This window comes from Pelecanus crispus, chromosome 10, assembly GCF_030463565.1.
Source record: "Pelecanus crispus isolate bPelCri1 chromosome 10, bPelCri1.pri, whole genome shotgun sequence".
Taxonomy (NCBI): Eukaryota; Metazoa; Chordata; class Aves; order Pelecaniformes; family Pelecanidae; genus Pelecanus; species Pelecanus crispus.
This window is the reverse complement of record NC_134652.1, coordinates 16505880-16532216: the sequence shown is the minus strand read 5'-3', so window position 1 is coordinate 16532216 and position 26337 is coordinate 16505880. Positions and strand designations below refer to the sequence as shown.

General features: G+C 40.8%; 1 protein-coding gene across 3 annotated transcripts in view; it reads left to right on the top strand.

Annotated features, from left to right (window-relative positions):
• The window catches only part of ARMH3 (armadillo like helical domain containing 3), a 129763-nt gene that overhangs the window by 6563 nt on the left and 96863 nt on the right, over window positions 1-26337 (top strand). For 2 of the 3 annotated variants that reach the window (XM_075717663.1, XM_075717665.1), the window contains exons 2-15: window positions 861-972; window positions 1433-1489; window positions 1625-1771; window positions 3942-4049; window positions 5176-5268; window positions 6144-6218; window positions 6903-6989; window positions 12702-12758; window positions 13786-13829; window positions 15351-15411; window positions 16443-16489; window positions 17167-17242; window positions 19962-20055; window positions 24882-24983. In XM_075717663.1, the coding sequence (XP_075573778.1) occupies window positions 871-972; window positions 1433-1489; window positions 1625-1771; window positions 3942-4049; window positions 5176-5268; window positions 6144-6218; window positions 6903-6989; window positions 12702-12758; window positions 13786-13829; window positions 15351-15411; window positions 16443-16489; window positions 17167-17242; window positions 19962-20055; window positions 24882-24983 (1150 nt within the window). In that variant the 5' untranslated portion in view covers window positions 861-870. Of the gene's footprint in view, window positions 1-860; window positions 973-1432; window positions 1490-1624; window positions 1772-3035; window positions 3186-3941; window positions 4050-5175; window positions 5269-6143; window positions 6219-6902; window positions 6990-12701; window positions 12759-13785; window positions 13830-15350; window positions 15412-16442; window positions 16490-17166; window positions 17243-19961; window positions 20056-24881; window positions 24984-26337 lie in introns of those variants that run through there. The other variant, XM_075717664.1, reaches the window with a different exon arrangement.

The following is a 26337-nucleotide window of genomic DNA, read 5'->3' as shown; positions in this document are numbered from 1 at the left end:
ACTTCCTTTTTTTTTTAATAGGATAGCCAGTAAGCATGAGACACCAATTGCTTATAGTAAAATCTGTTTGTGTTTCTAGAAAACCCATTGCTGTCAAATGGATCAGGAAATTCATCTGGTTTGGGAAAAAAAAAATATCCCTGCTAAGCTTCTCCCCTGTGTTCCTCCATCCTCCTCCCAAAACTGAACCACATGTGGTGCTTTTGAGGCTGGGGTTCTTCTCTGTCTTGATTTGCAGAGCAGCTGGCACAGGTGAGGGATGCCAAGGTGCAGAGGTAGGGATGAGCAGGGGTGGCAGGAGTGCTTTAAGGGAGGCTTTGCAGCCAAATGTTTCCTAGTGTTGGATGCAACCGCAGAGTGCAAAAGCAAAATTTGAAGTGCTTTGGTAGGCAGCACATTAAACAGGTAAGACTTTTTCAAACAGTTTCAGGAGCTTTTTGTCTCAAGATGTCCTTGATGTTTGACCAGCATCACAAAGGACTGGGTATCCATTTGATATCACAAAGTTCATGCAATGAGATTAAAAAATACATACTTTTCTAGATGTAAACTGTATTGGTCTGGATCATGACTTGGGTTTGAGCAGAGAAGAATTAAGAAAATTTATCCATAAGGAGCTTATTCTGTATCTGCCTGTGTCTGGACTTCTGCATCTTTCTTTGAAATGGGATATAGGACTAGATGTGACCTTTGATCTGATTTCTTATCTGGTATAGTTATTAAAGCCCCTACTTTTAGCTTGTGAGAGACTACCAGTATTTCAGTGCAGTGAAAAAGTCTTTCATGGTTGAGGCAGGTCAGATATGCCTTGAAGAAAAGTTCAAGTTTCCTTAGCCTTTTTTGTCTATTCTTATCTTCAGCGTATACAGCATGGCCCAAACAGAGAAGAAAGGTGGGCTGCTCCGAAAATCTTCAGCCTCCAAGAAGCCATTGAAGGAGAAAGTTGTGCTGATGTATGACGAGATTTTCATGGTAAGGACTTGAGCATCTCTTCCTTGTAAAGTGTTGTGTTAAATTTTCTTGGTTTAGTTTGTGCTGAGGGCTCTGGATGGTGGATTCTTCGCCCAAGGTAAGGACTGCACAGTGTAGGCACACGCTTCAGGCTGTCCTACTGTCATGCAGAGCTCTGTGCTCTGCTCTCTTCCTTAATGTCATCTTGTCCTGTTGTGTACCAGGACCACTTGTGATCTACAGGAAGTCATGGCTTTTCAAGTATTTCTCAAAAAGTATTCCAGAAAATGAACAGAGGCATCCCAGTTGAGAGCTGCTTCTGTTTGTCCTTCTGTTTCTGGGCATCTGTGTAGACAGAATTCTATACTGTGAGACCACTTGGTCATCCAGTGGGATGATGCTGACTGTGAGCTATTTTCTTTAAATTCTGCCTGAATGATTTCTTCTTGTTTGCTCTCATGGCTGTTCCTTTTCCTTTCAGACAGAGGACCCCAGTAAATGCAACCCTAGGTTTTGGGAGGAGCTGTTTCTCATGAAGGTAACAGGAACTGAACATCCCCTGATTTGCTGCGGCTGTTCTGCCTACGAAGTGGCAGACTGTCAGTGCAAGGACTTGCGTTTCTAAGGTGTCAGTGGTTGTGTAACATGCATGAACTGCTTCTTAACCTGACAGGTCAACTTGGAATATCTAGAAGGCAAGCTGGAGGCTCTGGATGGGGAAGAGTTAATGAAGATAAAAGATAACATCAACTGCTTGTTTCAGCACTGCATCCAGGCACTGGGTGAGGAACACCCAATCAGAGTGGTCAATGCATTACAGGTACCACGCTGAGAGATAGGGAATGTTCTCTTTTGCTTCTGATGAGGCAATATATTTGCTGCTGGTATGAAACATCTTGTTATCATTTCTTTGCTTCTGAGGAGAAGTGATGTCTACAGAACAGTTGCTACTTATTGTCTGTGGAGGTTACAAACATTCGTAGTCTCTTTAGTCTTTGAAGAACAATAGCTTGTTTCAGAATTTAAGAGGATCTGGTGATGCAGGATGAAGTGGATGGCAATGGGGGGACAAGAGGGGCTTGTTCACACTGCAGGCTGTCAGCTTGGGGGCTCAATCCTGTGTAGCTTTGTATTCTGCTTTCTCCTGTTGTCCCTCACTTCAGCCTCCTTTTTGAATTCCCATGTGGGTCAAAAATGAAATAAAGCTCTGGAGAAGTTAGCGTGGAATTTATACAGGGGATTGTCCCTGCTGGACACTTCCTGGAAGCTTGAAGAATTGTCACCCAGAATTAATAGCCATTTTCCTGTAGGTTGCTCCTTACTAAAGCTATACTGTCCCATGTCTTGTGCAGGAGACTCCCCTCCTCAGTCTTTATGTTTGATGTTATTAGTTTACAGGCTGATTCTTACAGTTTGGTGAATGCATTTGTCTCAGCTTCTCTCAGCTGTAGGAATACAGGATATGAATTTCAGGTTTGGAGAAGTCGCCTGTAGGAGACATTGGACAGGCAGTAAGCTGGGAAAAGTTGATTTAAAACAGAATATGTACACCTCTGACATACAATCTTGCATTGTTTTATTATTTTTTAGAATTAGTTTGAAAGGATGCTATTAAATATTGTAGTTATAGCTACATAGACAGTCTAGTCCAGCCCTGAATTCCCAAACTTGTATTCAGGCTCTTGGCAAAAGTTAGGCCAGGGCTCAAGTCTAGAATCCTGCTGTGTGAGTGTAAATAGGAACCAGGTAACACATCCTGGGCTTGAGTTTGGAGAGTGTTCCCTTAATCAGGCTGTGTTCATGTGGAAAGTGTTCCTGAAGCCAAAACTTATTTAAGCAATCTTTTCTTGAGAATGACCATGGTGACCAAAGGTTTGTTTAGCCCAATATCCTGTCTCTGACAGTAACGAAAAACAGGATGTCTGCCTTACCCTTTTGCTTATGTATGGTTCTAGAGGTCTGCTGATTCCTTGAGGTCTCTTTGTCTCCACCTTTACATCTTCTGAAACTACTTCTCACAGGTGAACTTAAGCTGGAGTCTTAAACTGCAGTGGTTATATTCCTGCTCATTCTCCTCTTCACAGACTTGAAATGTGTCTGATGACAAAAGTCACCGCAGACATTTTCCTCTCTTCAGGCAAATGAGACATTTGCCATCCATAAGTTTTGCAGAGTGTCAGCTGGAAGCATGGTGTGCTGATACCTATATGTTGCCAGTGATCTCCGAGAACTCTGTATGAATCAGTAATCCAGTGCCTGCAACGAGAAACGTGAAGGAGGTTACCTTTAGTGGGAAGGTTCTTAGAGCCCCTGAGGTTGTTAGGAAAACTTAAGCTGCCTAATAGCCTCGGAGATATTTTTCCTCTTTTTTTTTTTTTTATTTTTTTTTGATAAAGAGACAGTTTATTTGTCAGACTTAGTATAGCAGTGTGGTAACCAAATGGAAATTTGTGCTCTCTATAGCAAAAGCATCTGCTGTATGGACAGGCATAATGTGATAAACTATGTTGTATGGATGTTGTATGTTTTGGCATACATGAAATAAGAAATTAATCTGGAAAGCTGTAAGGCATGTCTGTCCATATATTGGACACTGCTTCTGCCTTGCAGTTCCCTGATCAATATTTTTGGCCTTAAAGCCGCACTTAGCTATTTTCCAAAGATCGTGGTCCTGTATGGTATAAACTGGGTCTGGACAGAAGAAGCAGTAAGACTACCTTTCCTCAGAGTGCTATGAAATGAAGGGGTGAGCAAACAGGAAAAATGTGGACAAATATATTCTTCTCTAATTTTTTTTGAGTTTTCAGCATCCAAGATCCTTCTCAGAAATAGGTGGAGGAGAGGTCAGCCAAAATGTATGGCTTCCAGGCTCGTGGTATTCATTTAAATATCCGTGCTTTGCCAGTACTAGGAGAGGGTCTTAGGGTGGGTTTTGCTATTGAGCTGTAGGTGTTGCTGTACATCTTACCCCCTGATTTTTCCCTTTGCAGACTTTGTGTGCATTGATTCGGGGTGTCCATCAGAAGAACAAATCCACTTCTGGGTTTGACATCATCAACATGCTTGTGGGTTTTGATAAGGCAGAGCTATGTATGAAGGTGAGGCCCTGGCAATGTAGAGAAACAGTTTGTACAGCAGCCATGTTGCAGGGGCAGTGATTTGTAGACAGGTGTGTCTACCAAGGTGCAGCTTTTGGGGGAAATATTCCAGCCACTTATTTAAAACAGCTATCCTAAAGTTCTTTACCTGCTAGTGGCACAAAGACACTTGGGGTCCCTGTGTTCGTTAGTAATATAACAGAGCACTTTTCTTCTTTTTCTTTAGTTCCATGCTGTGCAGTCACCATGGTAAAGAAATTTTAAAGCCAGAAAAGGCTGTCACAGGCCATTAGTATCTAGTATTGAACCTCATACCTTGTGCTAAATTTTTAGCTGATAGTCATACCCTGTGTTCTCATATTTACATCAGCACATGTACCATTTTAAATTTAGTTGGTGCTCTTCACTGTAAAGATGTTGAGTTTTGGGAAATGACAAAGTAATCGGTGATAAAGCTGAATTCCTGTTCTGTCTTTCATCTCTCTACAAAAAGTAGTAATTTTTCATCTGTCCACAAATAGTAGTACATTTGGGGAAAATACTAAGTAGTAACTTGCCTATCAGAACTACATTTTTTCCTTTAAGAATAATTGTATTACCTGTAACTTAATATTTGGAAAACAATTATTTATGAATATCTGTCAAACAGGTATATAGTATCTATTTTTAATCATAACTAATATATGTACTATTAAATTGGAGGTGTGCTGCTTACAAAAAATCTCATGGTGCCTATAAGTAAAATGGAATATTGAAAAAAGAAAGCACTGATATTACTGTCTTGCAAACAGAAAGGAAGATCATATTTGTAGAGCTCAGAATTACTTTGTGAATAAAATCTATTCTTATATGTATACAAAAATCTCTCATGCGTCTAGAGAAAACTCTTGGAAAATGATCATGATGTTATGCCTGTAGTCATTAAAAGGTAGTTAACACAAAACAATGTCGAGAACTAATAATGTGAATCTAGCCTGTGTAATAGTAATGGCGCAATTATTGATTCTGGAATAACATGGCTTTACATTGGTGCCCATGTATTTGAATTTCCCAAAAAGCTTTTTATAACAAACATTTCAAATAATTTTAAATATTACTTTTAAATAACGTGATTGTTCTTCTTTAGAATCTGATGGGGAGCTTGGACTCGCTCCTCCGTGCAGAAGGTTCTGAAAGCCTCAAAAGCTTGTGTCTGAAGCTACTTCTCTGCTTGGTGACGGTAAATAAATACCAGCTGTGTAATAATTTAAAGGCTTATATCAGCCACATCTTGAGGGATGGAACTGTCTCAAAACTTGAGCAGAATGCTGCAGTGTGAAGCTTAAGAAGGGGAAGAAATTATGAATGAGAACTAGGGCCAGTCCAGAATATACATCACTGCTGTAACCAGAATGCCAGTACAGACTAGCAGACTGTTTTCACCTCATAAGATAGGCACCAACTGGGGCAGAAGGGGAGAGACACAGGAGGAAGTGTCAATTGGATTCACAGGGCGGGGTTTAGGGAAAAAGATATTTAAGAAGTCTCAGATAAATGGAAAGGGAGCAGAGGAGAGGGGTTGAGGAGAAGTGTGGAGCAGGCAAGAGTGGTGAGGATGTGAGGAATGAGGAAGCTTGAACAAACGGCCACTCATCATCTCTTGGAGATGGTCAACTGTGAACTATTTTGGCTGTGATAAGAGATAATTTGAGTGTGGGGGAGGTCTTCACTGCCCTGTTTGTGATGGGAAGGTGCTCAGTAGAGCATATGCGCCCTGTTTTTTCATTCTCTGCCTCCTGTGTAGCAGCCTGCTCAGCTGCTGATGGCTCTTGTCTTGCAGCTGTGTAAAATATCAATCTGTAGAGGAAAGGGGGAGCTCTTCGTATGTGGGTCATGCTTCTTGCCAGAGAGAGGGGTGGGAGGCGGGACAGATTTCTTTTACTTCATGTCTAGCTCTACTGCTAGTCACACCTTGACTTGCTGACTGAGTGTGAGATTCTGGATAAATGTGTCTTATCTGGGAGTAGAACTCTGCCATTCCCAGTGTGTGCCAGAGGCAGCTACAGCATCATGGGAGGCTTTGGGTGAGATTTTAAAATTTGTGTTTGTACTCAGGTGACAGATAACATTAGCCAGAACACCATCCTGGAGTATGTGATGATTAACAGCATATTTGAAGCTATTTTACAGGTAAGGGTTCTTCCTTCTACTGCAGGGGCTCTTCTTCCATAGTGAGAGCTTTCAGTGATATATTTGCTTTTCAGCTTTTTCAGTGCAGCATGGCTGACTGGCACTGTGTGTTGCTTCCATTCATAGCTCTGTCACAGATTTTTTTTTTTTTTTTTAAATGCTGTCTCCTCCTTACTCTACTCTGCTAGTTTTAGTTGCTACTGAGTATTTAAAGTATTTTCACTCGAGACATTTGTGCATAGATAGAAGCTGAACAGATTTCTGGGCTAATTTCACAGCGAATTCCTGTATTGGACAAACTTTTTTCAAAAGGCAGTCTGAATATATTGAGTTTTTTTCTGCTCTTTGATAAATTATACTTTTTAGAAGTGGAAATAGGCTTGGGAAACCCAGAAGACTTGCATAGATAATGTTGGTGATGCACTGAGATACTGTCCAGTGCTGTTGAGAAATATATTTTCCCTTTGTGCCCAGAAAGCCTATGTACATCCTCTCTGTGATAAATAAGCTTCTCTGTGTGCAGAACTTCTTGGAAGCACCGACACTCCCTCAACCTTAAATACCCTCTTTCAGTTAGGACATAATTTGCTCTTACACATACATTTCACGGCTATGTACTGTCTGAGAGTCACTGCAAGCTTCCTGAAGAAGGCCTGAAAAGAACAGTGTGATTATTTATTCCAGATCCTGTCCAGCCCACTTAGTCGCAGGGAACATGGCTATGATGCTGTTGTCCTTCTTGCCTTGCTGGTCAACTACAGAAAGTATGAGGTAGGTATTCTTCTGGATAACAGAAACATCACTTCTCTCTACTTTATTAATTTACACTGTGTCTGGATTGTTAAGGCAGCCTACAGTACAGTTTTTAGCAGTACACACTATAACATTTATCAGGGTATCAGCACAGAGCTACAGAAGTTTTGCAAGGCAGTCATATTATGCTAACCGTATCTGTTTCTGACATATGTGTATAATCAAATGTGTATGATATTCATACAGCTCGTTTTGTGCAAGCATGAAAGAAACTACCTAGGGGATTTGCATTTCCTCCATGAAAGTATTCTGAGGAAAGTCCTTTTGGAAGAGTTACTGTTGTGCCAAACTTGCATGTTTGCCTCTGTGTGTGACTGTGTGGTTATACATATATACATGAGCTGTCAGTCATCTTGGGCTTCAGACTGAATTTGTGATTCAGAACCTGACTAGCAGACTGAAAGAGCACAGATCCCCAGAAGAGATGGTGAAGCTGTGACCAAAGAATGAACTGAAACATCACAGCTAGTATTTCCGAGAGAAGTCTTATCTATCTCTTTGACTGATTCCTCTCTGAGAAACTTTATTTATCTTCCTTTTTTCTAAACTGGTTGTGCTACTTTGTGGTGTATTCCCGTTTTTCCTGTTATTCATTAACCTTGAAAAAGAAACATTTCAAATGTCAATAAAACACCTAATGTTGGCTTCTCTTTGCATGAGGCATGACGCTTTAATGATCAATCTTACTTTTTTCCATCATTAGGAATATTTTAAAATATATTTAGATTGGCAAAAAATGGGAAAGTGCTGGAATACCCCCTCCTCAACGGAATTACTAGGAGGCGGCAGACTCCAAAACCTACCTGGTTTTATAATAGATCTTGTTTTGAATTATGAATAGACCTAGAGAATAGGCAAAGACAGGAGCTACACTTAGTGTCAAGGTAATCCCTGTTAATTTTTCATTCCTGTGAATGTTGTCAGACTCATGAATTACAGATTCTGTTCAGCAGTCTGTGCTGTGGTAGCATGGAACAGGAGCATGGAGTTTGGTTTCAGTATATGGCCACGAGGGAAAACTGTTGGGAATGATATGAGTAGGGTTACTGATGAGGGTAGACTGGAAAGACCAGAGGTCTCATTGCAACATTCAGGTCAAAGGCTGGAGAGCCGTGTAGTCCCATCCCTGAGCTATGGATCCCTGTGTACTATAGTTTAAGTCCTTAGTAAGGTAGAGTGCTATGAGTACATAAGATTTGTCCTCTGCTCTTTGCAGTAGCTTTCTGTAGAGTACTGAGTTGGGGTTGAGTGCTTTGGAAAACATTGTCCTAGATGTCTTCAAACTGGACACCCAAAGCAAATTATGCTGATGTTTAAAAATACTATCCAGCCTGAGGCAGACGTGCAGCAAGGGGAATTTCAGCTTGAGTAGTTCATCTGGCAAGGTTGAAAGCAACTTGAAGAAAGGTTTTGTATGATGGCTGCCTGACACTGCCCTTTGTAAGCAGCACTACAAGCAAAGCCTGTAGTAATGCAGTCATAATCTTTGTCCTTAAGTAGAGTAGCTGCTTTCATTTGTTGTTCTGTGGCCCTTAGAGTCAGTTTGGTGGTTGCCTGTTTGTCAGTGTATTGTAGCACAGTTTCATGCTTCAAATCCTTGGAAGTTCTCTTTCTAGTTAACTGTGCTGCAGTTCATAGGTTCTCTTTTGTTCTGAACTTCATTGGTTGCTAAATTGCATTTCTAGCTGCTTAAGAAAATCTAATTAGGCTGAAAATTCATTAGTTGACTAGGATTTTGTGTCTGTCTTTAATGTGAATACCACTGTGTTTTGCATTAGGATGTTCTTTCATATTTTTGGGATGTGAATTTTGGAGTCTCCTCTCAAATTCCCTGGGGAATATCTGTCCACGTTTTCATTACCAGTGTAGCTGAGATCTTGGCTTGCTCATTAACTTCTGTTCCTGGAGTAAAAATCATAGAATCATAGAATGGTTTGGGTTGGAAGTGACCTTAAAGATCATCTAGTTCCAACCCCCCTGCCCCATGGTCAGGGACACCTTCCACTAGACCAGGTTGCTCAAAGCCCCATCCAGCCTGGCCTTGAACGCTTCTAGGGATGGGGCATCCACAACTTCTCTGGGCAACTTGTTCCAGTGCCTCACCACCCTCGTAGTGAAGATGAAAATGATTTATATGTCTTTACATGGAACCTTTAAAGGGATGTCCCTGATCTGAAACCTGATAATTTTCAAAAGTTGTTCAAAGTGTATACTTATTCAAGTCTTCAGCTATATTTTGTTTTTTTTAATCCTGACTTCAGAGAAAATATTTTTACTTTGATACTATGTGAGAGTAACATAAAAGGGTAACTAAATAATTGACTGTATCAGGAAAATGGTGAAGCTAAGTGTACACAAAAGGCTGCCTAACAGAAAATACTGTGAGGAAGAGTATTTATTTGATCACTTTCACAGTATTTTAAGGGATGACCGCTAGAATAGCAAGTTAAAACATAACATTGGGTAGTGACTTTTAAATAGTTAGATTCCTTGATAACATCTAGGTGGAAATTTCTTTGCCTCATGTTCAATGGGCAAGAATTGCATATTATGTCTTTTGCTAGGTAGAGCTGAAACAAATTAGTCAAAACGTGGGTTTTTCCTTTTGTGTGCTTGTCTGGCAGCATATAGTGTATCCAACAGTCCTTCATGTCCAGTTACATGGACTTGCCTCTCCTTGATACAGTCTACTACAGGTGCTGAAGAGACACTTACCAACATTGAAGAGTCAGAATTTATTTTTTTTTTTTTAAAAAAAAGGTCTCACACAACTCAAATTATTTCAAATTAATCTCTTTAACAAAAAGTAATTATTCAAGCTCCAGTTCCCTGCAAGATGGCCTGTCTGCAGAGGAGGTGGCCTCATCGGGGCTGCAGCAAAGCTGCCGAATCATCCCTAATTGGGTGTTCAGGGAAAAGTCTTGCAAGGGATAATTGAGTGCACTATGGCCTTTGTCTGTGTTATAGATGTGAAGATAGGTTAAGCACCTAACTAGGGATTATACACAGTTGGCTTGGGTTTTTTCTGCTTTCTTTTCCTACCAAAAAAATTGTTTCCCATAGGTTTGTGTTGGAGGCAGAGGTACATTTCGGGGCATGGAGGAGATCTTGCTCCCTCTGACAGACCCGTGTGCTTCTTCATGTAATACTCACTTTGTATGGCATGTATCACCTAGAGATTGCTTTAAAAATTACCTGGTAATGACCTCCCTGTAGCTTCCACCTTCATTTCTATGAAACTTTTGGCATCTAATGGTGGGTAGTTCATGGAGGACATCTTGAGTATTCCCAGGTTCCAGAAGTTTGTGTCTGTATCTCATCACTGACAAGAAGGCCTTAATGCTAGAGTGTTTGTTATCTGATGGCAGTGATAGGAAAAGACTTGTGTTCTCTGAAGAGTTGAGAATCATATTTTTGAGTTCTTTCTGGAGGCAGAAGCTATTTCTAAGTTTGTGTAACTGCTTCATTGACACACTTTGAAGTTTTCAAAATGCTTTTCAACCACTTTTCAAGGCTGTTGCATGTTTCTGCATGTTGTGGAGTGGCAGGCATAATTTAGATTTTAAAACTTTTGCTCTGATATCCAGTGAGAGGGGAACTGAACTCTGAAACAGCAGGATTAGAATAGGGAAGCAGGCAGGGAGTATGGGGTGGGCTTAGGGGTGCTTGTACAACTTGCAGGTTGCTGATGTTCATGGTAGATGTGCAGGCTGATGATGCTCATAGACACCAACTGGAACTGTTGGCTGTCAAGGAGGGGCAGGAGCAAACTGCACACCCTGTGGGCAGCATAGGAAATATTCTTATTGCACTGGTACAGACTTGCACACTGAAAAACACTAGAAACTGCCTTGTCCAATATAGAGTAATACGGTGTGTAGATTACACTGGTTAGTCATCTGCCTGCTGCTTAAGGAGTTAGGGAAGTGTAGAGGAGGCATGGAATATGCTGGGAGAATGGAATACTTCAGACAGGAATTATTAAACAGACTTCTACAGATATGGAAATGACAATTGAAAAGATAGAGGGCAGAGATCTGTAACAAGCTAGGCCAGCTTCATGACCCTATCAGCTGTGCACTGATGACATCTTGCTGCCAAGAGGCAGGAGACACGGAGCATGCATCTTGGAAAGTCAAGGGCAATAGGAGCATGAAGAGTTGTTCATAGGCTGGAGATGACAACAAACCCACTCCCCCTCCCTTTCTGTGATGGGACGGAGTGTATGACTAGGTCTCAGGGCAGCCTGGTGGCGTTGGTCAGTGTAGTATCTCCCAGTTTGCTTATTCCCCACGTCTGGGAATTTGGATAACCCTGCAGCCTCTAATCCAGCATAGCCCTGCTGCCCATTGCCTGGAAAAGCCCCATCACTTTTATTGGTTGTGAATCACAGGCTGGCCTCTCTTCTGTGCGTGAGCTGTGGTGTGTAGGGTTTCTCCTTGTTGTATAATGAGAGCAAGAGAATGACTGAAATTAGAAAAAACTAAGATACATTTACAAGGATTGATTTTAATCTATATTTAATTATGAATTTGTGAAGCTTGCTTCTGCTTCACTGACAATGACTAAATTTAATTTCTGAAGGGCAACATGGTTGTACAGAGAGGACCATATATTGTTGCTCAACAGGAGCTTCTACTCCAGCCTCAAGTAAATGTCTTTGCATGCTTTGTGCACAGATGGGTTCTGTGTGAGTTTTCTGTCTTTTTCTGAGACAGCAGACAGGGCTGCTTGCTGCTGGAGGCAGGCTGACAGACTGGCTGAGCTTTGGTCTGTTCTGATCCGTTTCTTTTCTGAACCAAAAAGCCTGATCCTCCCAAAGCACCAAATAATTGAGAGAGTGGTGTTTTCTCATCAGCATTATTTTTAACCCGCTGTCAAGTCGTGGGCAAATCAGTCAGATAACTGTGTAACTTTTAGGTCTGCATCTGATGCATGCTTCGTGTTTTATTCTTCCCATCCACTTTGGACTTAATACACAGATAAAGCCTTTTCTTCTCTGTTCTGCTTCCAAATCAACTTTGCTAGTTTTGCACTGACACATATAAACCAGGAAAAACAAATGTACATTGCTAATCTAAAATGCTTGCTAAATTATTAGGACTTATCTTTATAGATGGAGCCTGTGTGCTTTGTTCAGGTAAGTTCAAGGAATTTATATTCTCCAGGGACTGATAGCTCTCAGTGGTGTAAACTGTTAAAGTGTTGAGCTCTAACCCAGCAGCAGATGAGTCTATAACATTGCCATGCCTTCCTGGGTCTTCCTTCCTTTAAGCAATCTTTGCAAGGTGTTGCAGAAGAGAGATATCAGAACGCTAATGTTCAGTCCCAGCTTCATGGCTTGTTCCTGCTGCATAACAGTGTGTGTGTCACAGATAACAGGCTTGCAGGACAGCTGCTCCGCTTTCCAGACTGACAGATGAGCTAGTGGAGGAGTGGAAACTCCCTCTCTTCTCAATAAAATCAGGAGACTGCCTGGCTGAGCCAGTAAAGAGAAGGTGTCCCAGGCATAGCGGCCTTAGCATACTCTGTGACTCCTCTTTCTTTGTGGGACAGGAGAGAGATTCTTCCCAGGTGGTTGCGTAAACTTGGAAAGATACCAGTGTTTTTTTCCTGAAGGCTGAACTTAAACCCAATTTTCTTTCTTTCTTCTCCCCCAACCCTGAGCAGTCAGTGAATCCCTACATTGTGAAGCTCTCCATCGTAGATGATGAGACCACACTCAATGTGAGTATTTGACTTGATTCCTCTGCGCTGCTGCGGATGTTCTTTCATGTGTAGTGTTAATGTAATGAATGCAGTCATGGTGTCTGGTAGAAAGGTCTATGAACAGTGCTACTGTAAAGAACACCAGTATAGTGGGTTTCTATCCTAACTGCACTCTTGCAATAGGTTAAGCAGCTCATTATTTGGACAGATTGATCACCAGTGAAATGGTGGGGGTGCTTAAAAAGCTAGGTAGCAAGGAGCATGCTAAAGTTGATCCATTATACGTTTATGAACTATCTGTACGCTATTTGCTGTCATGTGTCAGAGGCACAAGATAGCTTATGCCAAAGATGATCTTATTTCCAGTGTCATCCAATTTTACCAGTCCACAAGTCAATTCTTGTAGCTCAGTGGAAGCTTGTACTTGAGTCAAGAGTCCTGCAACATATTTTGGGTTGTAGCCACTGCCTAAATTTTGTATCCAGGCCTGGACAGAAAGTGGCAGCACACTATGAGCTATGTGAGGTCTCGACTTAGAAGCCGTGCTTTAGGCATGAAGTAAAAAGTAAGCTCCATACTAACTAAAGGGCAAGAATGATTATGCCGAGTTATTTAAATTAGTTTGGCAGAAAGGGTGATCAGTAGCTGTGCAATGGTGGAGGCTGTTTGCAAGAAGTGAAAAGGTTACTAGTGTTTATGGCCTTTGTTTTGAACTTTTGGATGTCCTTCCTGTGACATCAGCTTCCTTCTGAAGTTCTTGCCACTTTATTGAGGCTTCTTGAGTGGGTAAGCTCTGTCTGGAGATCCAAAGAGAGTAAATGTTCTCTGTTGAACTTAGATATTCAACTTTAAATTTTGGTGTCTTGATTTTTTGATTATATTTTTGTTGTATCATAGCATGTCTTAATAGTTCAAATAGCTTCAGGGGAAATTCTTCATAGCATGCTAGGTTATCTTGTGGGGGGCAGCACTGCTATATGAGTTCAGTGTGTGATTTCCTGCATTGAGATTTGTAATGTAAAGATTTTTTTAATGCTTTTTTCAGGGAATGGGACTTGTAATTGCTCAGGCTTTATCGGAATATAACAGGTAAAACCTAATTGTCTCTTGTTTTTCAATGCATGATAGTTGCTGTACATTTCCACAAACTTTTTTTTTGTGTTAAAGCACTTATCACCTAACAGCCCTGATGCACCTGGAGAGACAGAGAATAATAGTCTTATATTTTGAGGTACTTCAGCTCAGTTGTTGTTGTCATTGCAAGTGTAAATGCATCTGTACCAGCTGTGCTGATGTGCTTCAGGAGGGATCTTGCTGTAGGGGAAGATATCTGCTGGTTTTACTGTCATGGATTTTACCCCTGTATGACCCTTGTGTAAAATCTTAGTCCCAAGTGAAAAAATAAATGATTTGCTGAGTACTTCTCTGTTAGAAAATTGATTTAACTGAAACACAATCTGAAGCAAACAAATGTATCCAGGACTATCCACATGCCAGATCAGAGATGATTAGGGGGAGGTATGCTCTTGCAAATGGTGGAAAGCATTAACTGCTTCTGAAGAAAGAGCCAGAAAGCCAGCATTAGGGGTAGCATGTTCCCAGCCTCTGCTTCATAAGCAACAGCACAAAATGTATAAGTTTTCCTAAGAAGAAAGCGCTTCAGAAAAATTTGGAAACTTATAGCAATTTCACCTGAACAATCCAAGACTTTTTTTGTGCAGTAGGATTCTCATAGTATCCAGAAAAATGTTTTAATTCCTTTGAAGGTCTGCTATTATAGGTATGCAGATGACTTGCAAGATCAGCAGATCATGTTAAATGTATTTAACGGAGTAAATTATTAGAGTAAAGCAGAAAAAACCTTACCCATCCAACTTCATTCTAACAAAAGCTGTCTCAGACTATGGCCTGTTTTGCTTAGCTCTTTCCCCCTTCCCCAAAAATTTAGAGTTATTTTCTTTGCTTGTTGCGTTGTGTGCGATTGGATTCCTGTATGAAAGACGCAATAAATGGCCATGTGAGCTTTGCTAGTCCATTTGAATGCCAAATGAAGCAACTTAGCTTAACTCTGAGGCACCCAACCTATTTGTTGGCTTCGCTTACTCCAGTTCCAGTCCCTTCACTTACTCCAGGAACATGGGATCAGGCCATGAACCATAATGGTCCTCACGGTTTCTGCTGGCCATAGGGTGATCGACTCTGGTTTAGTCTGTAGTGGATGATGATTGAAATGAAACCGTTCTCTGGTCACTGACAGTGTGTGTTCGTGTGGTTCATTACTGTTTTTTCAGTGCAGGACAAAATTTCCTAAGTCACTTGGTCCCTTTCCTTCAGCATTAGCCCAGACTAGGTGTGAGGATACTCTATAACAACACAGGCATTGTTCAGTCTCATATCTTTCAGCAACCCCACTTCAACTCTACACAATTTACAAATATTTTAATACCCTTTGCATCTCTTTTTGTGAGTTCTTGAAAAGGATTTGTGAATGTTGAAGCTTTCTCCATCCTGTATCCTTATCAGATAAGACTGTCTCATAGGGGTTTAGATAAAATAACCCTAGTTCAATTTCTAACCCTGAAGCTTCATCCTTATTCCCTTTTTGTTCAGGCAATACAAAGATAAAGAAGAGGAGCACCAGAGTGGTTTCTTCTCAGCCCTAACTAATATGGTAAGCAAGGAAGCAGTGTTTTTCTATTCTTAAAATAGGTGCCTTCATGAAAGTTCAGCATGAGGGTGCTTCCAAAAACTATGAGTTTGGGATCTGGGTTCTGGAGGAGGAGATGCATTGATCCAGTCCAAACCAAATACAACTGAAATGGCTGTATTCTGAGGAGTGTGGTGTTGTCTGGCTGGGAAAGCTCTTTCAAAGGATGAGAGATCTATTCTGGCATTGATAATTGAAATAGTTTTCCTTCATCTTCATTTTAGATGACTTTATTTTAAAAAGCACAGTTACTTGTTGGACACTTAAACAGCTACTTATTTTTAAAAACAAGTTGCTGCTCTGCTGATGTAGCCTAAAACAGAGAAGCTGAATATTTTTGTGACAAAGTCTAGTCTGTCACTAGCCTTAGAGATTTGTTTCTTTAATGTCTTGTTTCTCAAGCCTGGGTGCACCCTAGCTATGAAGTAAGCTTGGATTCTGCAATGACCGGTGGCTGCATTTTCAGAGGGGTACCATCCAAAGGCAGTTGTGAATTTCTTCCTTGTAAAGAGTATCCACTGTTCCCCTTGTTCAGTTTGGCTTTGCTGTAGTCTGAGATTTAATTGTAGTCTGAGATCTAACTGACAGGAAAATTTCCTGTAAGTAAGGATAGTTCAGTGTTGACAACTGTCTGTCAGGAGTGACATGGGTAAAACTGCTACTGCTTTGGGGCAAGCAGATAGGAAATGATCTCTGTTGTCCTTTTAGAGAATCACAGACTAATCCAGGTTGGGATTCAAGATACAGTCCTTTTTTTCCTCTTTTGTGATTTAACAGGTAAAGCGTTGGTCAGTGACAGTAGTGCAAAATAAAATGTGTTTGTAGGTGGTCATCCTGTTTCCCATTTGTATTTTACTAGTATTAGAAAGAAAGTTGCATATGTGCCTTGGATGAGAACACCTGTCCCAGGCCACTTCTGATTTAGTTAAATCTATGTTTTCTCTCTTGTCTCGCTTTCACAAATTCCTCCTATGCAATACTCTTTCTTTCCATAGGTGGGCAGCATGTTCATAGCAGATGCTGATGAGAAGATCTCAGTCCAGTAAGTGCACAGATATTAGTTACACAGTGAATGGCAACTTGCCACACTGGTCAACATGATCCGCTCCGCCATGGAGCTGTTCTAATGTAGCAAAGCAAACCAGAGAGACAAGTTCTCTTGTGACTAAAATGGTACCACACCCCTACAAATGATGGTTTCTCACTTCAGTGAGAAGGGTGCAGCAGGAGGAGCTACAGCTGAATTGCTTGTAATGAAGTGTATAAAAAAAACCCTGTGGTTTTTATGAGGCATTTTTAACATATAATAGGCATGTTGGAGGTTGCAGATGGGAAGTGATGGTTCATGCACTCCTGTCCCCAAGAAAATCTTTTTCTAAATCAAGGGGGCAAGTGATAAATACGAGGCTTTGTGGTGTCTGTAGGAACCTCTGCCCTTAAAAGAAAGGATTTTAAAGGGAAAACACAGGGCAATGAGGGAGACCTTCAGCAGGAAGGGAACAAAGACTGTAGTTGAGCTCTAAAAATAGCTATTTTTATGGATTGCTAAGTACTACTGATAATCAGAACAACAACTGGATTGCAGAGGCAGAGTTTTACATAGTTGAAAAAAAAAATTCCTTTCAGATGGGCCATGCTTCTGAAAAACTTTGTTCTTGGGATTCTCATCTCGTGTTGGACCTTTAACTGACTGTGCTTTTGTCTGTATCCTTTCCACAGAACGAATGAAGCAATCCTTCTGGCCCTCTATGAAGCTGTTCACTTAAACCGGAATTTCATCACAGTTCTGGCACAAGTGAGTTTCAGTGTGATGTTTGCCCATTTCTTTGTAGTGTATGTCTTTGAAATTAGAAAGTCGGAAATGGAATCGGTGAAAAGATTAGTCGTCTTTTTTTTTTTTTTTTTTTCCCCTGCATGCTTGTCATAGGTGTAGATGAGCATGAAAGATCAGAAGCAGGCCAGGGCCTGGGTTTATTATACTTTTGGGATATGCTTCCTGCCTTGCCAGAAAATGAGTAAAGTTTTGAGGGCACAGCTCCTGTTGAAATGAGCCATTTTTCCCACTGAATGGGAAGGGCTGTGTGGAGTGCCCTCTGTGCCCTATTGATACTGCCTTTACGGGGAGGATGGAGTGAGTGGACTGGTAGGGATAAGATTGCTGCAGCTATCAGAGCAATTCATGCTCTTGTTAAGTTAGGGTTGAGCGAAAGAGGCTGATCGCGGCTCCAAAGTTGGATGAATTGTCCTGTCTGGGTGTGCACAGACTGCATGTTGTCTCTTTGGGTATCCTTCGCTTAGGGACTAATTGACACGTGACAACTGTTGTTTCAAATACTATTTTGTGTTCAAACTTCCTTGGAGAGCCCAACCTCTTTTGCTTGGGAGACTGTTGCCGGAGCATAGCACTCCTCCTTGTGCTGTTTATGGTGAAGAAACAGCTATAGCAGCCTTCTGAGAAGCAGTGGGCAGCTCCATACCTCTGATCACAAACCTCTGGATGCTTTTCTAAACACCCTGTGAGTTTGCAAAGGTGATTATTGCTGGCAGACAGGTAACGAGTCTGCCTGATCTGGTGATCATGCTGTGGCTAGCTGGAAGGATAGCATGATTGATGTGTTTAGGAAAACCTTCAGGTTTAGGCTTTTAATTTTGGTTTGTAAGTACTGCTGGTAATCTGTGAGAAAAATGACATCAACAAAACAGTTAACACCTTTCCCCAGTTATTTCAGGTCCTCAGAGTGCAGCCGTACGTCACAGGCTAGACACTTGGCATGGCGCAGGAGACCTGTCAGGACTCCTGACAGTAGTGGTGATGGAAGAGGTCTAATAGGAAGATCTACTGCTTCTGAAGAAAGCTTCTGTTCCATGGGTGGTTAATTTGCTGAGGTTCCCTGCCTCTCTTTTCCCAGGTTATTCATTCCTACCACTTGTGAGAGATTTCTGCTCTTTCAGTTCTGTGTAATACCAACTCAGGCCTTTCTGTGGTCAAGGCATCCCTGAGGGAAGAGAGGCCTTTGACAGGGAAACAAGTAGGGCAGGAAAAAACGGCAGCTAGAGTGAAAGCTCTTAAATTGAAAATAGAAGGATAAACTAGTTATTTGTGAAAGTGATAGCTGAAGCAGCCACTGATCAGTGAGTTTAATTGAAGTGGAGGCCTGATGTTCTTGGGTGGATTGTCTGTAATCCTTCATTTAAGAGAGGGCAAGATAGGTTGTGCTGTCCTTTGGAAAAAAAAAAAAACAAACCTCATAAAAGCTGATGAATGCTTTTGTCTAAGTTCATGTCCATTGCTAGGGACTGCATGAATGACTACCTGCTGCTGTGTGGGTACACAGGAAGAGCAGAGATACAGTTGTTGATGCCTGAAGTGTTAAGGTTTTGCTATACTTTTGGTATACTTACTAACTTGTTGGTCCTCAGTTTTTGCTGCTAGGTGGCACTATTATTTCTCAACTGGCAGTTAGTGTTTGGGGAAAAGAAAGGTAAACACCATAGCAAAAGCTATGGAAGCAAACCTGTTTTATGTAAGATTTTCAATAGAAAATTGTATTTTAAAGTTTAAATCAGTGTCTGTAATGTTTTAAAATTGTCTTTGAATTGTGGTATGTGTGTCTGTGCTTCCCATAAAATACACGTATTTATAGCTGCCCATAAAATGAGATATTCAAAGACTATGTAGAGGATATCCACTTGTGAAGAATCCTACAGAACTAACGTCAAATTGGCAGTCCTGTATCCCTTTCTTTTATTTTGAAATTATGATGATATATTAAGGGGAATTATACATTTATGTAAAACTTGCCCTATGAAATGGACACTTTGCTTGCCAGCCAGACTTAAAATAGCATGGCAGATTGCCTACAGTCTCACCAGTGTGGATAGATCCGGAAGCTTATAAAGAGTAAAGTCTAAGCAGTAATTAGGCAGGCAACTATTAGCCAAGATGAAATGGGGAGAGTAACCGACTGATGGAAGCTGAGAGGATCGATAATTATAGTGTTATTTATGTTATGCGCTCTTTTCCTGCAGTGCCTGGGCTTTATAGTGAGACAGGGAAGTAATAAATTGCCATCATCTTTGAATATGAACAGGTGGAGGGCAGGAGCGAGGAGAATTTGCTTTTAGAAAGAGAAATAAAAGGATCTTGGAGGAAGACTTCACACCCTTGGGTTGTTTTGGGGGGAATTGGAAGCTATAAACAGTGTAGGCTTCTGCGTACCTTTTCCCATTCTGCACTGGGGAAGGGCTTGTTATCTGTCTGCTCGGGACAGCCACCACTTTCTCATATATTTTTATGTTTTGTGGAGTAAAGAAATTGATGTACAGTTTAATTGTAGACATCCAAGGTCAGGAAGCATAGCCTTGCTTTTTGGAGGAGAGGCTGAAGTTTCTTGAGACTTCATTAGTCATATCTACTGTGTGAAAGCATGGAACAGTACAAATAGTGATCTGTATGATAGTGCCTAGGGAAGCTATTGACCTGTGTGTGTCTGGATATTTGCGTTTTCTGTTAGAGCCATCCTGAAATGGGGCTGATGACAACGCCAACAAGCCCAATTCCAACGACACCTGTCACTCCACTTGGAACCACCCCGCCTTCTTCAGATGGTAAGAAATATAATGATCTCCTGGGGAAAAAAAAACCAAACCAAACCAAACTGTAGAATAACTAGCAAAGCATTTTCTCAAGATGGCAACTAATGAGGTCTGTCTGGAGCAGATGTAACCTGGTGGTCTCTTCCTGGAGTGACTTGCCTTACTAAACATGAGCAAGATTCTTTGACTTGAATTTATTTCTGTTTTGCCTTGTATATTGCTCAATGAAATTATGCTGATATTCCTTCTGAAAACAGTATTGTCCCAGTATCCACATGAAGATACACCCAGCCCTTTAGTTATTCTATGTAGGCTTTTACTTATGAATATTTCTAGTGTCAGGTTCTTTGCCTGGGATTATTTGTCATTGGAACAGATTTACAGAGAATCGCAGTAGATTCCTGCTTGTCATCAGTGCACTTGTCCCTAGCTTTGAATTAATTGGGATTTGAATCCAACCTGGATGTGGAGGTATTTCTCCCTCTTGTTGCCTTTTCTCTGATAGGCTTTGTAAATGACTGCTTGCCCTGAGATCTTTCTTCTAAATGAGATGTTACATGTCCACATAAATACATTTTTAAATCATCTAAAATAAATTCCTTTTCATTTAAGGGATGGATAGATATAACCTAGTTTAAGAGTAGAAATCAAATGGCTATTGTCATGTGCTGTAATGGCATCCTCTAGATCTGAAGAGTATTTAATGAAGAAACAGAGTCAGTTTGAATAGAGCACAGTTTGGAAATATTTCTGGGAAAAGCAGCCTGGGTTACTCGGTTGTATCAGCTATTCAGGTCATTTGATATCCTAGTTAAGGTTGATCCTCCTTGTGGATGAATTCTATCTGGTTACCATGGATATCAAAAGCTTCAGTTAAAAAGCCCCCTATGTCTCAAGTCTCCCTGTGCATATAACATAAACTGTAGAGGGACGGGCATTTTGTGGGCTTCTGTTCAACGTGTTCATTGTAAATGTATCCGCCCACACACCATATTATACAACTGACAGAATTTATGCTTACCTGCATCTACAGCTTGCACTTTCTTTTTTTAATTTACCAGAAAACAAAAGCAAAACAAGAACTCCATCTTGCTTTCAGCAGAGGCAATGATTTGTGAAGCTTGAGGCTTCTTGCCACTTGTAAGGTTACTAAGTTTAAGGAGAGGAGCTGATCTTAATGTGCAATAATTACATCGCGAAGCATTCTTTATTTCTATTTGCTGTCACCTTGCTGATCCCTACTCTGTGACCTTTTTTTTTTTTTTTTCGGACCTCGGCTTGTTTAATTTGAGTGGTGGTGCTTTAGTATTGCTGTTATTTTAAAGGTATGTCAAAATTTTCTTCATTTTCTAAAGGTCTTGCAACTCAGCTGTAAAATTTGCCTATGGCTGAGAGTTAGCAAGAGGCTTTTCGGCTTTGGAATGAAAAGATTTCTTTCTTTTCCCTTCATTTAAAAAAAAAGTGTAGTTGAGTTATTTTCAAGTTACAGCAACATGCAGAAATCCATCTATGGGTTTCAGGCACTTTTTTTTATGCTGACTGGGATTAAAAATGGATTCCAATTCTGGTTTGAAATTTCTCTGGCTGTTAACCTATAATATGAATTAAGGCCTTTTGAAGTTTAAAAATGTCTATTAAAAAAATCAAGGTCTGGAGCATGAACCAGGATAGGCAGTGATATGTTCTTCAGAGTGATTTCTTCTTTTTTTTGAAAATGAGACTTTTGCTAGAAACTGTTGATCCATAATATGTAAATCAAGTGTGCCTGTCACCATAGTTATCTAAATGTCAGTTTGCTTACTGTTGTTAAATATTCATTCACTGCGTTCATTGTAACAGCTCCAGAAGGACCCACTGGGGATATAAATACAGTTTTATGACTTCTAGCTAAATCTTTGAGCTATTCATAATATTGGGGGTGAAAAAGCTTCCAATCTTACTGCATAGACTTTGCCAACAGACTGGGCATGTTAGCAATGTGTCAGGAGCCCCAGAGCTTCAAGACTGAATGGACTAAAATGGCTCACGCTTGGGGATGTGCAGCCTTTAGAAGCTGAAAGCCCCATTATCATCTCTTTGATGTGATTCAAATGGCGAGGTTACATTGATCTATTTGGCCTGTTGTTTCCAAGGGCTACAATTTTGTATTCAAGGTGATTGTATAATCCTGAGCTCCATGAGAACCTCCGCCGTGCTCTCAGCCTCTCAGTGCTCAGTTTAAAGAATCCTGCTATTACTGTTGGTTTGCCTCCTTCATCCTTTGTGCCTGTGCTTGCCCCCCCAGTTCCAGGGGTAAATAAGGCTTACTTGCCTCATTACAGGGTTATCATGTATAATGCCTGATTTATGAAAGGCATTGTTTGTTAAAGCAGATTTTTCTCTGAACCAAAATACAGGATCAAATCACTTCCCCTCAGAGCCCCAAACCTAGCCATCCAAAAATCAGATGTGAGTAATTCCTCATTCTTGTGAGGTCCAATCTCATTGTAAATACCTTTTTTCTTTCCTCAAGAGTGAGAAGAGCCTTGAGCATTCTTGAGGAGAGGTGGAAAAGAGATAATATAGTTCTTAAGATGTGTTTCCAGTGCAAAGGGAGCCCTATCTTGGGTTATCTTTATAGCTTGAGAAGAGAGAGAGCCTTCTTGCAATCGTAATTCAAGCCACCTGTGACCTCCTGCATGTGAAAATCTGCGACTTTGAGCTCCTAGGCAGCCAGAACAGTATGGTTATTGTCATGTCAGGATAGGCATGTAGAGCTGGAAAAGATCCCCTTGACTCCTTGAATCTAGTGCCTTGTGCTTGCAGGCACATCATCACAGAATCCCTTGAATTTATCAAACTCTGTCTTAATTTGTTAAATTTGTTTCCCAGTAATTCCTGTTGGGAGGCAGTTTCAGCATCTTGTTTCTTGGTTAAAAATCTTCAGCTTTCCAACCTGCATTTCGTGTCAGTTTATACCCATTTATCATGATTTTAACCTTACTTTGGAACACAGGTAACTCTTTTTCATATGGTGGATTACTCGCCTGTGTATTTGCTGTCTCGTAAGAAGGGCAGTCTGTTCCTCTGATCAACCTACTAGCCTTTCTCTAAACTTGTTCAAGTATGAGTTCATCCTCTTTGAACATGGGGTCACCATAAATTACGCACAGTGTTCAAGACAAGGTCTCACCAGCACTTTGTGCAGGGCGTTACCGTGCTCCTATCTCTGCTTGGAAGTGCATTTCTGGATATGTTGTAAGACCACACTCTTCAGTGCTTTGTGTTGGTAGCTCATCATCTCATGCTCTGATAGTGTACCATGGTATCACAGCGTTTCATTTCCAGCTGATGAGCTCTCAGCTTGCCATGGAAATAAATCACTGAATTCCTGACCTTATGGCTTGCATTGTTGAATTTCATCGTGTATTTATTTATTTATTTTCTGGTCCTTATTTTTATCCCGTTCTTTGTGCGCAGTCTGATATTCCTCTGTGTTTATGTATCGCAACTTTCTGCCATTAGCAGATTCATAAGCAAGCAACTGTTTCTTGTGCCCGGGTCACTCACAGAAAAGAAAACTATTCCCTAAAGTGACACCTAAGGAATTCAAGTAGTAACTTCTTCCCAGACTAATAATTTCTCCAATTGTTTCTCCTTTGCCAGATCCTTGATGTACTTTAAATTTCTGTATTGGTTCCCACCTATCTGCTTCACTCTTAATTTTTCATACAGAACTGTATTAAATGCTTTACTGAAGTCCTCCTAGACTAGCGCAATCAGTTTTGTTTTGGGTTTTTTGTCTGAGATAATTTATCTTAAATGATATCAGACTTATCTGGCAGGATATGCAGGTAAATGCATGCTGCATTTTTCCCACTTACCTTTCCCCCCACTTCAATATTTCTCGTAAACTGTTTCTGAATGAGGAGGCTGAGAATGGCCCTCGCAGACAGCTCAGGCTCAGTCACCAGTAAAAATGTGGCTGTCACATAATAGAGGTTTGACAGCTCATAAACTCAGTGCTTCAGATGGTACATGGGGAGTGAGCAGGAGGCACATTGTGCAATTAGCTGAGTAATTGAGATAGCTTCTTGTAAAGTCTAAGGCAGATGATGTACAGCGTTAAGGTGTCAAAAGTACAGCTGGTGGTAACAAGGAGTGTATCCTAGAGAAATGCCAGTGAATGGCTGTTCTTCTGCAGGTATGGAAAGCATGTTTCTGCTCCCTGCTGTGTTGTGATTTCTCTAGCACAAGCTATGATTGCTTCTGCTTCTTGATTTTTAGAAAGCTGCTCTTTCTACCTCTCTTTTCTACCATTTTGGTCATGCAATAATTGTTACGCTACTGTCTTGTGTGTTGCTTCTGCAAGAGAGGCTGCTGTTGGGAGGGAAGAATGGAATTGATGTGGACCTTTTGGAACTGAAAATCCAAAATTGCTGAAACTGAGAAACTGGGCATGCTTCTTTCCAAACAAACTGAGAATGGTGTGAATGTTAGCTGTGTTTCTTGTAAGAATTAATTGGATATTGGTGAGAATATCTTGAGCTCCCTAGCTTGGTAATGTTGATGAGTGCTAAAACAGCAGGCTGATCTCCCTTGGGGACAGGACAGAGAAGGTTATCGCTTTGCTGGGTACCACAACCTATACTTAAAGCAGGAGAAATGGTCTCTGGGGGAGTGGTAGCAGTCTTCAAAACAAAATCTTTGCTGGGTGGTCATGAAGGAGGAGAAGGTCAGGTGACCCTGGAAATAAGCTGATCCTATCCCAGATCTGTAAATCTGTGACTTGGTTCTCTGCATAGTTCTCTCTTGTATTTAATAAGGAGGGTAAACGTGTCTTATCTGTTTTGTTCCAGTTATAAGCTCTGCAGAGCTGCCTTTGGATGCTGATGTGCAAACTAGCAACCTGCTGATAACCTTCTTGAAGTACAGCTCGATTGTGATGCAGGACACAAAAGGTAAATAAATTCTGTTGATGCAGCTGTGGATGCAGCAAGCAGTGCTTCTTGAAATCAGGAGGGCATAAGAACATGTCTAGTGACTCCAGAAATAGAAGTTAACTGGAGTCCCTTTAGAGGACTGAAGATTCCACCTTTTGAGAAAATGAAATTATTTCTTTTTGCAAGGTAAGAGTTATGAGACTAGGAGACACCTAATGCTTCCAGGAGAGAAGTCGAATATAGAAAGAATGTAATAGTAATAATAATACCTAATAACCAAGCCTGTCCCTATGCAGGAGGTGTAAGCATATCTGATTCCCAACTGTCTGTCAGACAGGGGAAGTCAGGTACTGGCAAACTGTATTTTTAAGAACATTTAGAAGCTGACACAGGAGGAGAAGCTCAGCATTAGGAGGAAATAATTTCTTTGGTACTTGCTGGTTAAACAGGCAGCTCTTTAATTATAAAGAGGATGGCAGTGACTTACACTGTACTAGCAGTAATTTGCTTGACAAGATATATTTCCATATTGTCCTTTTTGTTTCTCCTGATAGTTTTGTGGGGGTCAATTTCAGCTTGCTGGAGTTGAAGTATTGCTTCATCTCCTGCTCAAGGTACCCAAGGGTGCTGTTTTGCCCAGTGGTTGTATGGGCAGGGTCATAGTGTAAACATAACAAGTGATCTTCGTACTGTATTTCAGCCCATTACCAACTTTTGCTGTTAAGTTAGATGTAACAACTGAACAAAAATAGCGAGATAGCTGCAGAGCTATGATACATCGATTATTGAACTTGAATGCTTGGCACTGTATAAGCATCAGGCAGGAGAGTTTCCTTGTACCTACTAGCTTGCAGTGAAATTGTACCTGGCTGTTTTGTTCTTGTTCAGTATACAAGCTAGTTGAGGAAAAAGCAAATAATCGAAATTAGGACCAAAAAGGACTTCATGAAATATCGAGCACACCCCTCAAAACCAAGGCAGAATCAGGTTTACCTGTGTATTTTCTCAGACATATTGCTAACAGGTTGGATAAAGACACTCCGATAATGGAGCATCATTTTTAGACTGTCCATTCCAGTGTTTAACTACCCTTATTGTGAGAAAGCTTCATGTGCATCCTAACATCTTTGCTGTGATTTAAATTAATTACTAGTTATCTTCTCCGAGATAGATACTGAGAACGGATTATTTCTTTCTTCTTTGTGACAGCCCTTATGTATTTGAAGTCTGCTTTCATGTTTCCTCTTGTTTTTGTCTTTAAGCTAAACCACCTCAATCTTTGCTCAGTCATTTCTTATAGATTACACACATGAGGAGGGCTTACCAGCTCTCTCATCATTGTCATTTGCTTTTCTCAGGGTCTCTCTTGCTG